Source organism: Alosa alosa, chromosome 18 (assembly GCF_017589495.1).
Source record: "Alosa alosa isolate M-15738 ecotype Scorff River chromosome 18, AALO_Geno_1.1, whole genome shotgun sequence".
NCBI classification, from domain to species: Eukaryota; Metazoa; Chordata; class Actinopteri; order Clupeiformes; family Clupeidae; genus Alosa; species Alosa alosa.
The window spans coordinates 3,291,674-3,304,801 of record NC_063206.1 but is presented as its reverse complement, the minus strand read 5'-3'; the positions used below and the strand labels follow the sequence as shown (position 1 = coordinate 3,304,801).

Sequence of the window (13,128 nt, the reverse complement as noted above, 5' to 3'; positions counted from 1 at the left end):
AGACACACTGCCTCTGTGACAGACATTTGGTGATGACCGAGTTCTGACGCCTGCCTCGTCAAAATGCCCTTTCAATCCACCAGGTGTCTGAATGAGCGTTCTGATTATCTGAATCTCAACTTTACCATCAACAACCTGAATGCTAAATGCATTATAGCATTTTATAGCATATAACCCCAGGGAAGCAGTACGCCTCCACACAGGATGTGCACTCTAAGGGAGGCATGAGGATGGAACAGAATGAAAGGGTTTTACAGCAGGGTGTTACAGTGCGCACCCAGCGTCATTAACACACCCGCGCCAGGAGGAAGAGGAGCAGGGTGAGGAAGAGGAGCAGGCTGAGGAGGTGAGGAAGAGGAGCAGGCTGAGGAGGTGAGGAGGAGGAGCCTTCGGTTGCCTTCGGCCTCGTACCACTTCAGCCGTTCCTACTGGTCAGGGTTCGAACTGGCAACCCTCCGGTTACAAGTCCGAAGCGCTAACCAGTAGGCCACGGCTGTCCTTCGTTCGCTCCAGGGGATCTTTGTGGTTCTTTGTCTCCTTGTTAAATGTCAAATGTTATGTTGAAAATGTCGTAGTGTTAACGGTTACAATGTATCATTCGCGGAGTGATTACTAGCAGTAAAAAGTCTTGAGCGGCAATGTACTCGTGATGACTCATAGAATGCATCTTGTCCAATCAAAATGGATAAATACAGTCCCTCCAGGATTTCGCAAGGATTTTTTGAGATTGTTGCGACCTAAAATGCCTGATTTCGCGACAACTTTTCTAAAAAATTGCGATGTTTGTAGTGTTTTTAGCTGTTTGTTGCGGAGAAATTGCTAGAGAAAGTGAAAATTGCAAAAAAAAAAATATTTTTAATTGAGGGCAATTAAGGTTAGTACGACCAAAATCACACTGATCATCTTGATGCTTATTAAAAAAGGATAAATAAAGGTAAATAGTAAGGATTACAGAAAATCAAAGTAGTAAAGTATTTGGTAACTCATATTAAGTTCATATCTTTTTAATATTGCATAGTCTGTGACCTGCATAGTTAGGCTACTAATAGCCAAGTAAGTATCTAGTAATTTCATATTGATTTAAACTATTTGACTACACTTCTCTTTAATGTCATTACATTGGTGGTGTGTCTAATTGACTGCCTGCCACTTTAAGTAGCCTACATTTCTGACTGGATTGGAAGGCTTCCATCTCACTGTGTTCGGCTACGAGTATAAATAACTTTTTGCATTGCGATATGTGGATGCAATTCGGGATGTCTTCTGAATGTTAAATGTTAAAAAATAACTCGAATGAAATCATTCTTAGATCATAGAAGGGGTAAATGTCTTACAATGGTATTCATTTCTATGATTTTGGTAGCACTATTCAAACATGACCCAAGCTAAAAGGACATCTCCAGATGTAAACGTTTGCCAATGGGTTGCATAGCCTACTCAAATGTCAGTAAACCATGTAGGCCTTAATTAACTTACTTTCATAGCCTAGGTAGGTTAGCAACACCAGGTTGAGAGATGCAAGTAAGCAGATCATTAACGTTAGCCTTCTAGTTATCGTCATCAAAACTGCAGAGGAACGAACAGGTTCGGGCAGTCTCTGGTGTCTGCAGAAGTGAGTGTGGCATCTGGCTCAATATTCTGCACGAGGGACTGTTGTGGTAGGTGAAACTTCACGGGGAAACTACGATAATTGGTCAAATTTGCAAAAAAGTTGCGGTGTTTGGACAAAATTGCGAGAATTCTGCCCAGAATTCGCGGGGATTTGCTGAATTTGCGTTAATTGTTGCGATCGCAACCGCGAATTCCTGGAGGGACTGTATAGGTCGACCGGCCCTACTGTTGTATAAAAAGAGACAGACAGACAGAGAGACAGACGGTGGGACAGACAGACAGACACAAGAGGACATGAAGGTCTCACCAGATCTACGAAGTAGTCATCACACCACTCTGTCCCAGACTGCTCCAGAATGGTGGTGGAATCTGGAGTAAACACACACACAGACACACACACTTCGATAATGTACATCAAGTGCAGGAAACACCTATGGGATAAACACTTGCTGTTTCATTTTAGTTTGGTTGACTGGGTCAGCTGCTCTACCTGGATGAAAGCTACGGTTCTAAAACCAGAACAGGATAGATGGTTGGGGATAGAAGGTGTTGGGGGGGGCGTTCCGTTTAAGACAATGAGGTGTAGATAGATAGATAGATAGATAGATAGATTATTGATCCCCAGGGGAAATTCAAGAATTTTGCGTTTAAGGTGGTGAGGTGTGTTTTGCGTTTAAGGTGATGAGGTGTGTGTCCTGGTGTGTGTTGCGTGTGGAGAGGGAGCACTGAGGTGTGTTTTCCGTTGCGTGATGTGATGTCATTAACAGCGCCCTGGCTGTGTAATCCAATCAGTGCACGGCTGGCTGTGCTGCAGAGGAATCGAGTGTGTGTGTGTGTGTGTTTGTCAGTAAGTGAGCGCGCTCCCCACTGATCTAATGTTCCATAGACAGCCAGCGCTCCAAGGAGCCCAAAGCCCCGGTTTGGAGCCGAGCCCGACTAATCCATTAAGCATTAAACTCTCTCTTACTCACTTACTGACAAACACACACACACACACACAAACACACACATTTCCATACACATCTGTAGTGTTAAAGGCCTGTTTTGCCCAAGTTAGCATCTGATTGACACGGCGTAGGGATTGGCTGAGTGGCATCTGATTGACACGGCGTAGGGATTGGCTGAGTGGCACTGGGGCTGAGGGAGGAATAACATGTGGTGGCAGAGAGACTGATTACAGTGTGTGTGTGTGTGTGTGTGTGTGTGTGTGTGTGTGTGTGTGTACAGTCTGCCTGATACACCTCAAACAAGCACTTTCCATAAATATCACTGTAGACATATTACACACACACACACACACAGAAACAAACACACATACACACACAGTTCCACTTTGCACGCTCCAACTCTATGATTGTGTGCAAAGTTCCTGCCATTTCTTAGGCCCATTCTGATGCAATTTGCTCTGAGATTTAATGGTGTGTGTGTGTTAAACGCTTCCCCTGATGGTGTGTGTGTGTGTGTGTGTGTGTGTGTGTGTTTCCATATCACTGCTGTGAAACCATGCAAAATGCACCTGGGCTGACCGCAAACGGCAAGTTCCATCCTGGGCTGACCGATCGTCAGCTGGTGGCCACATCGGCTAACTTGACATTCAACTTGAAGGGTATGAGGGAATGAGTGAATTAAAGTTCAGAGCGAGGTTGCACACGGGAACAAGGTCATACTCATGGTCAAGGTCAGTGCATGGAATGCTGGGCTCACGGCTACGTGTTGACCTCTCACCTCGGCCCTCTGAGGTGGCGCAGAGGAGATCAGTGATGGTGGTCTCATTCACGTGTTTCAGGACAACCCCTGCGACCCCTGGTGGGAGGAGCCTCTTGTCACCATAGAGACGAGGAGGGGAGCAGAAGGCAGCATCAGCGATCAGACAGCAGGGCTGACCAATCAGGGCACAGCTCAGTTTATCCCACTGTTCCAGGTCCTACACACACACACACACACACACACACACACACCTGTCCAATGAACCTATCCTACAGATACACAATTAAACACAAACTATACACCCTCAATCATGTACATACACACACAAACAAATACATCAAAATGCACACGCACACACATACATACACACACACACGTCAGTGTATATGTCTATTCTAACAGGTGCAGTTTGTGTGTGTCTCTGACCTCTTTCCTGAAGGGGTCGATGAGGGCACAGATGCCTGGATATCTGCTGATCAGCGACTCATACACCTCAATCAGCTCCCCTGGAGCCTTCAAGGTGCCCGCTACAATCTCATACTTCCCCTTAGACTGATAGCACACACACACACAAAAATAGAGAAGCACACTTTATTCTCTCTACCAACAGTGTAACACCAGAGGTGCGTTCAAATTTGGCAAACAGTGGCGAACGTTCGTGGTGAACATGTTTTCTTTGAACAGTTAGTCAAGTCAAGTCACGTTTATTTATATGGACAGTTAAACAGTTGAACAGTTACATTTGAACGATTTGGTGTTACCATTCCATTGCAACGGTAATTGCATTGTTGCCATCATCAAGCTCACGTCCAGTTCCACTGTATGTTCGCGGAGAAATAACTCCGCAGACTGTTTGCACTGTTTCCTTCACCAAGCTCACGTCCAGTTCCACACTATGTTCGCGGAGAACTAACTCCGCAGAGTGTTTGCAATATTTGATGTTCCAAAACAAGTAGCGTAGCAAAATACAGTTTCTGTTGTGTTTTATTTGCCATTTTGTAAAATCCAATTGATTTCTGTTGGAAGACTCATTGCTCGTTGATATTACTGCGCTACCTTTTAATAATCAACGAACACCACTAACCACTCGGTGAGTTGCACAGTTTTGAAAACGAACGTTAAGGGTTGTTTTAAGGACATGTTTGTGCATGCCCATAGCCAGACACTCTGAAGCAGTCAAAGGCGATTCAAAACGAATCAGAAAGTCAAGACCGGACCCATCGTCAACATTTCAGTGTCCACCACTCTAGTTCATCCAAAACAAACAAGAAAAGGGACTCAAAGTGCTAAATACCGGAATTATCCTTTAAGGATTTACCAAGAATAAATCACCTATTAAGTAAGAATAAGAAATTGCTGAATAAAGATCTAATAAATGTGTCAAATGGGGCAGCCGTGGCCTACTGGTTAGCGCTTCGGACTTGTAACCGGAGGGTTGCCGGTTCAAACCCCGACCAGTAGGAACGGCTGAAGTGCCCTTGAGCAAGGCACCTAACCCCTCACTGCTCCCCGAGCGCAGCTGTTGTTGCAGGCAGCTCACTGTGCCGGGATTAGTGTGTGCTTCACCTCACTGTGTGTACACTGTGTGCTGAGTGTGTTTCACTAATTCACGGTTTGGGATAAATGCAGAGACCAAATTTCCCTCATGGGATCAAAAGAGTATACATACTTTATACTTTACCGCGAGGTTGTAATGTAAACAGAACAAACATTAGGTTAAACAAAGACGTAAACATAGTGAAATGAAACAACACAGCATGATAATTTCATTGTTTCAGCACACTCCGAAGAGACCCAAGGACAGTGTTTATGGAATGTTTATCAATGTGCATTTTAAGCCTTAAAGTAATTTGTAACTAGATCATCTTTTTACTTGCTAAGTTGAGTAGGCTAAGTTAGTGTTAATTGACGTGAATGAACGAGAAAATACTTCCACACCGGTGATTTCAGAGTAGCAAGAGTGGCTTTCGTTAGTTTCGGTGTATATTTTAACTGGCTGCAGCCTAAACTTAGAGGAGTGTTGACGCTGCAGTTCAGCACGTGCGTGTGTGTTTGTGCGTCTTGGCATACATGCTGGACGTGACATTGGGGGTGTGGCTGCATCGTTGATTCTACTTTTGAGTTCGAAATTCGAGATTGAGATGTCATTTCGATCGATTTCGATATAAAATCGAAATCGTGACACCCCTACTAATACACATAGGACTTCTGTATTAATGCTTAATTAATGAGCACTATTACATACACATATTACTTGGTAGTTCTTTTTTGTAAGGGCTGTGGGAGTGTGGGCACTCACATAGTCCAGGAGCGTGTGGGCAGCGCAGCTGAGGGCGAAGTGGACGTCCGTCCCTGGCGTGAGTTGCAGGTTGGCGCATGCCTCCATCAGGACGTCCAGTGGCTGCTCCACACGGTCGAAGCCCACCAGCAACGCACCGCCATCGGTCACAGGAAACACCAGGGTCTGGGGGCGGTGGAGAGAGGAGAGTGGACAGAGAAAAATAATCAATCACAGGAAACACCACCGGGGGTGGGGGACTGAATGAATGAAAGAACAAAAGACATATTAATTAATTGTATAGAAATAATAATAACCAAACTGAAACCTCTCAGTACAGAAGCCTTCCATTATAATGGTGTGGTGGGCTCCTGTGTGTGGATGTGTGAAACAGAACCCCTCCTATCTAATACCCTGCACCACACAGACCACAGACCAGAACCCCTCCTATCTGATGCACTGCACCACACAGACCAGAACCCCTCCTATCTGATGCCCTGCACCACACAGACCAGAACCCCTCCTATCTGATGCCCTGCACCACACAGACCAGAACCCCTCCTATCTGATGCCCTGCACCACACAGACCAGAACCCCTCCTATCTGATGCCCTGCACCACACAGACCAGAACCCCTCCTATCTGGTACCCTGCACCACAGCATGCGTAACTCTTGTGCGTTAGTGATCTTCTTGAAACGTGCTTCAGTCCATTTTACTCTCATCCACTCCTGGGTACTTGGTAGGAATAGATGGAGCCACTCGTGATGTGCATAAAAGGTTAATGGCAACATGAAGCCCTCACCCCTGCTCCTCTGGCCCGCGCGTGGCCCGCGCGTGGCCCGCGCATGGCCCATGTGTGGCTAGTGCTCTCTGGGCTGCGGCCGCTCTCGAAAACTAGGCCACACGGACCCCACATTGTAGAGTTAGCATGTCACATGACCGCTTTAATCATCACCACTGCACACTCTTTCTCTCTCTCCGTTAGTGACTATGTTAGAGGCTGCCCTCCCACAAGCAGTGAAGCCTCCCCCCCCCCCCCCTCTCTCTCCCTCCCCCCCCCCCCCCTCTCTCTCACTGGAGGACGCAGAAGTTCTCAACTGTTAAGAATTCTTTAACATTTTTGGAGGGGGAGATTTTACTTTTGGAACAACAATTTGCAGGAAATAATGAGTCTTCTTTAAATGAGGCTATAAAGTCTAAACGGCACGAGCTGGGTTCTTTTTTACAAGAAAGGGTTAAAGGGGCTTTGGTCAGAAGCAGATTTCTCACTTTGAGGGATGTTGATGGGCCTACATCTTTCTTTTTTGGGTTGGAGGGGAAGACTGTGCAGAATAAACAGATGCTCAGTCTCAAAACTCCTGAGGGCGGCAGCACTTCTGATCCGTCAGAGATGCGCAGGTTAGCTGTTCGTTTTTACACTGATTTGTATTCAGCGGAGGAGGTGGATGTACGGAGTGGGGATGAGATGCTACAGAATCTACCGCAAATCAGCGCGGAGCAGAGACGGATATTGGACTCTGTTATAACTTTTCAGGAAGTGACTGCTGCTGTACAGCAGCTGTCTATAGGTCGAGCCCCAGGCATGGACGGTCTTCCTGCAGACTTTTGTAAGGCTTTTTGGGGGATGATTGGGAACGACTTCTTTGAAGTGCTGCAGGAGTGGATCAGGGATGGATCGCTCTCCGAGAGCTGTCGATGGGCGGCCCTGACACTTCTACCAAAGAAGGGGGACTTATGTTTGCTCGCCAATTGGAGACCTATGGCTTTACTATGTACGGACTATAAGATTCTATCAAAAGTGATGACAAATAGACTTGGGGAACACATGGACACTATAATTGATAAGGATTAGTCCTACTGTATTCAGGGTCGAACAATACAAGATAACTTGTTCTTAATCTGTGACCTTTTAGACCTAGCTAAAGGTCATAATCAAAACCTTGGGATGCTGTCACTAGACCAAGAAAAAGCGTTTGATCGCGTTGACCATCGTTTTCTTTTTAGCACGCTAAAGGCTTTTGGGTTTGGGGAATGTTTTATATCCTGGGTGAGACTCCTGTATGCTAAAGCTGTGTGTATGGTTATGGTTGGTGGGGGTCTGAGCACACCCATTCAGGTTGGGAGGTGTATTAGACAGGGTTGCCCTCTCTCAGGGTTGTTATACTCTATATCAATTGAGCCTTTGCTATGTCTACTTAGACAAAGGTTGGGTGGTTTTAGGGTTGGGATGTTGGAAGAGCCTGTAAAGCTCTCAGCATATGCAGATGATGTGACTATTATGGTTTGCAATAATGACGATGTGAGCTCTGTTCGTCAGGCATTGGCAGTGTTTGAGAGGGCATCTTCTGCTAAGCTAAATTGGACTAAGAGCGAAGCCTTGTGGTGTGGGAGAGAGTGTGATGCTCCAAAACTCCCCTATAATTTAAAACGGACTCAGGGGGTCTTTCAGGGCTGACCCCTTTCTATCAGTCAGTCCTACGGACTTGGAACATTTTAAGCACTCAGGGGAAGGGTCATTGTACCCAGTATGTGGGTGGGAGAGGAACCACTTTTCCACAATGCAGCTCTACCAGTGGTGGCATTGCTGTCCCCCACTTTGAGGGCTGGTTTTCTTCGGGCTGGAATCATGAAGCTCAAGGATTTAGTGCTGGTGGACTCCTGGCGCTCTGCAGAGGAGGTGGCAGGACTTTTGGGGATTTTTTCAGTCCGGCTTGTTTCAAAGGTGATGACGGACATTCACAGGATTATCCCTGAGGATGCAAAACATTGTCTCCTGTCCCCGATGGAGTTCACGGGTAAGCTGGACTGGTTCCCGGAGCTGCGGGGGAGACCCGCAGTCGGACAGTGGTGTGAGGGCCAAGGTGTGCTTCTCAGCTTCGCGACACCACAGCTGGAGTTTTTTGAGAGTGCAAGCAAGAAGGCACTCTATCACTTCTGTGTGAAAGTCAGGAATCTTCAGGCCCTCTCTGGTGTGAGGGAGTTGAGGTGGTGGGTTTTTTTGGGGCCGGGTTCTTCTCCGAAAGGCAGTTGGCGGTCTATGTACAAGTGTCCCATTCAAAAAAGAATGGGTGATCTCCAGTGGAGAGTTGTACATGGTGCAATAGCTATGAACAGACACAGAGCACACTTAGAGCCAGGGGTAGGGGAAGGGTGCGTTTTCTGTGGGGAGAATGAAACTTTGCCACATTTGTTTGTAGAATGCTCTAGGCTGAGGGGGTTGTTTGATTTAGTGAAGGAGTGGTGAGGGAGATTGGGGAATTTTTTTTTCGTGGGGCTTGTTCATTTTATTTTTTTTATATATTTTTGGTCCCAAATACTCTGTGGCTAGGAAGGCTCATGTGGTTCTTCTGAATTTTCTTTTCGGACAGGCTAAGATGGCTGTGTTGCTGTCCCGGAGGAACAGGGTGAAGGGGACAGGCTTAACAGAGCCGGTGCCTTCGTAAAACTATCCTTGGCCACAAGGCTGAGAATTGAGTACAAGTATTACCAGCTAATTGGTGATCTTGAAACTTTTAATGGAACATGGGGGGTTGAGGGTTGTATTTGTGCACTGGATGAAGGAGGGGAATTACTGTTCAAGTTTTGAGCCGTATGATGGGTGATTGATAGCTAGGCTGGTCTGTCTGTCTGGTTGATTATGATAGGCTGGTTGGTCTGTCTGGTTGATTATGATAGGCTGGTTGGTCTGTCTGGTTGATTATGATAGGCTGGTTGGTCTGTCTGTCTGGTTGATTATGATAGGCTGGTTGGTCTGTCTGTCTGGTTGATTATGATAGGCTGGTTGGTCTGTCTGTCTGGTTGATTATGATAGGCTGGTTGGTCTGTCTGGTTGATTATGATAGGCTGGTTGATTATGATAGGCTGGTTGGTCTGTCTGGTTGATTATGATAGGCTGGTTGGTCTGTCTGGTTGATTATGATAGGCTGGTTGGTCTGTCTGGTTGATTATGATAGGCTGGTTGGTCTGTCTGGTTGATTGTGATAGGCTGGTTGGTCTGTCTGTCTGGTTGATTGTTTTATTTTGTTTTTTCTTGTTTTTTCTTTTGTTTGTCTTTTTTTTTGTGGTAATTTGTTTTTGAATATTTTGTGGATGTGAGTTTGGGGAGGGTGGGGTGGGGGAGATTTTATTATGGGTTGGTTTTAATGTTACCTGGTTTTCTTTTTTGACTGTCAATAAAGGAACCTTTAAGTCTCTCCCCCCCCCTCCTCTCTCTCTCTCTCTCTCTCTCCCTCCCTCTCTGTGTGGCAACATGGCTACATTAGTGGTTGCCCTCTGTGCCTCCCTCTCCCTCTCCCTCTCTCTCTCCCCCCCTCTCTCTCTCCCTCTCTCTCTCTCTCTCTCTGTGTGGCAACATGGCTACATTAGTGCTTTAGCTAAACCACTGCACTGGTGTCACAACATGTCTGTCGGGGGCTTCGGCCAGCTGTCATGGCAGGCCCTGGTGAAGGTGGACGGGGCCTCTGAGCCGCTGTCTGGCCGGGGGGTTAGAAGGGATTAGAGCTGCCCTAGTGTGTGTGTGTGTGTGTGTGTGTGTGTGTGCCCAGGCCTCTATTAGCTGCTAACACTTCATCAGCAGCTAATTGTTAGTTCATCAATCGCTAAAATCACCCTCACGGCCACACTGAGATGGTCTAAACAGACCCATCAAATGCAGGTCTACTTCCACACTGGGGTGGTCTAAACAGACCCATCAAATGCAGGTCTACTTCCACACTGGGGTGGTCTAAACAGACCCATCAAATGCAGGTCTACTTCCACACTGGGGTGGTCTAAACAGACCCATCAAATGCAGGTCTACTTCCACACTGGGGTGGTCTAAACCAGTGGTTCTCAAACTTTTTCTTTCATTCCCCACTTTGATCAAGGGGGCATTTTCAAGCCCAACCTGTCCCTCATCGCTCTAAGAAAGTTGTAGGTCAAGCTTAAAATTGTCAAATTTATTGAAATAATGACAAGTTCTAAATATATCCTCGTCAGCAGAGTTAAAATCAGCTGGTTCTACAGATATAATACTAAATAAATACATAATGTGCCATTGTAAATGAAACACACATATTTTTGTTTTCCAGCAACATATTAGGAAGCATAGGTCAATATTTTACAGCATTATACAATATATTCAATGAAATACCAACATGCTGCATTAAATGGATTCATAATCCAGTCATACTGAGCACTGCTGGTTGGGAAATATTTTTGAAATAAACAGGGCAGGGATGTGATCAGGCTCGGAATTTCACCATTCTGGGGGCAAGGCCACTTGGCCTTCAGTTGGGCATATTTGGTGGGGGGCACAAAGGCCACATGTCAGGGCACCAAGGCCAAAGTTAACTATTAGTAGTAGGCTATAAAAATGATCAAAGTTGTATTTAGCCTATTCACTGCAGTAGACCTGCATCACTGTATGAAACATTACAAAAACATGAAATGAAAACATGACATATTACATAGAACTGTAAATCTGACTATCTAATATTTACAGATATCTAGGCTATATATAACATTTATTTTATATTTGGCCTGTTATGAAATCATGTATTGAACAATTTAAGCACAGCTCAGCTTTAAGAAACTCAAATAGCCTAGATGCATGTTTAGCATTTTGTGATCATTAAGGCTACTTTTACAAACTCTTAGTCAGCTGTCCTCTGATTTATCAATATATAGGCGATATTTGTAACATTTATTTTGTATTTGGCCCGTTATGAAATCATGTGGAACAATTTAAACACATTGTAAAACTTAAAGCCCAAATTTGGAGACATCCATGTATGTCGAACTTTACTGCAAATTCAAAACTGGATTACTCTGGAACGGCTAACTGTACAGGGGACTGCTTTACACCTTTGTGTTCGGTAAGGTCTGCTGTTTATTCTGATATATGGGTTGTCATGTGTTAAAAGAAGGGTTCGTAAAGTATTACACCGAGATGAATGGGTATGGAGATCATGGGACGCAAAACCTTCAGTCGAATGTATGATTAAATTGAATTATATTATTTACTTTTCTCCATGAACCGTTCAACACCGCAATTATCGGCTAACATCGTTTAAAAGCTGAGAAAAGCTCTTTCATGTGATACGTGTGATGTCTGTGTGATGAATAGGCTACTTTTCGAGTAGTTCAACTGAGAATGGGTGAATTTAGGCAGCACTTTCTTTCTTAGCTGTCACTTTCTCCACTGCGTAAATGACTAAATTAGTTTTAGCTGTGAATGCTAAGATTATTTTGACAGGCCACAGGCTAAATAAAAATAAGCTGTTAGTAGGGCCTAAAGCAGAATATTGAAGAAGGGGGCACCAAGGCCACCGTGGCCTGTAAACCTCTGATTTTCAAAGGGGCCTCACGGCCAACGCAAGGGCCGTGAAATTCCTACCCTGGATGTGATGTAGGCCTACTGTTTAATACATGGGATCACAAGAGGGGCTCCCGAATCAGACGTTTCAGCGATTTCACTCAGATTCTCAAAGGCATAATACTGTCGCGATCGAGGTATGCTGTCCCATACCTCAAGTTTTTGGTGAATGCAGTAATCTTATCTGCTAGGTGAGGTAGGTGCTTGTCTTTGCCTTGTAACTGGAGATTTAACTCATTGAGCTTTTGCTAAGATAGGCCAGCTTCGTCAAGAAATGTTCATTAGTGAACGTGCTTGCAGATTCAAACATGCGCTCTTCCTCCAAGAAGATGCGACTCGGAGCTCAAACACACGCATCAGCACTTTACCTCGGGAAAGCCACATTGCCTCTCTGTGAAACAGTACAGCCTTTTGGTCAGCTCCCATCTCCTCGCAAAGTGTGGAGAATAGACGCGCTTTTAAGGGCCGGGTCTTGATGAAATTCACCACTCTCACAACCTCGTTCAAAATCTCATTTAGTTAGGGACTAACTAAGCTGCCTTGACACAAGCACTTCCCTATGAATAACACAGTGCGTCCATTGCGCACCGGGTGCTACCTGGGCCCAGGCTACAGATAAAAAAATGAATAAAAAAATCTGTTTTTCACGTCAGTTCACGCCCCACCTGGCATGTGAACTCAAATGCAGGTTTACTTCCACACTGGGATAGTCTAAACAGACCTGCCAAATGCAGGTCTACTTCCACACTGGCATAGTCTAAACAGACCTGCCAAATGCAGGTCTACTTCCACACTGGGATGGTCTAAACAAACCCATCAAATGCAGGTCTACTTCCACGAGTCTGTTCATATGGCATCACATTTACATGTGCCGGTATTCATTTAGCTTTTATCCAAAATGACTTGAGGAGAGAGGAGTACAATCACACATCAGCGTGTTACTTCTCCACACACACACACACACACACACACACTTAGCTAGAAGGAGAATTACTATCGCAGTAGCCGTGTGTGTGTGTGTGTGTGTTTGTTTGTGTGTTTGTTTGTGTGTGTGCTGCAGCCTCCTATCAAAGGGATGGCTATGTAACAATAAATATGTCAAACGTTATCAGTTCAGCCATCTCAAATACACAACTGCTCCGCTGGAACCAGAGGACCCTCGTATTTTACATGTAT

At 45.3% G+C, this 13,128-nt stretch overlaps 1 protein-coding gene across 1 annotated transcript in view; it reads right to left on the bottom strand.

The window, feature by feature from the left end:
• Positions 1-13,128, bottom strand: part of eno4 (enolase 4) — a 30,524-nt gene that overhangs the window by 6,646 nt on the left and 10,750 nt on the right. Inside the window, exons 8-11 of the mRNA XM_048270256.1 lie at positions 5,618-5,782; positions 3,745-3,870; positions 3,337-3,535; positions 1,919-1,980 (exon numbers count right to left, since the gene is read on the bottom strand). Of these exons, the coding sequence (XP_048126213.1) occupies positions 1,919-1,980; positions 3,337-3,535; positions 3,745-3,870; positions 5,618-5,782 (552 nt within the window). The remainder of the gene's footprint in view (positions 1-1,918; positions 1,981-3,336; positions 3,536-3,744; positions 3,871-5,617; positions 5,783-13,128) is intronic.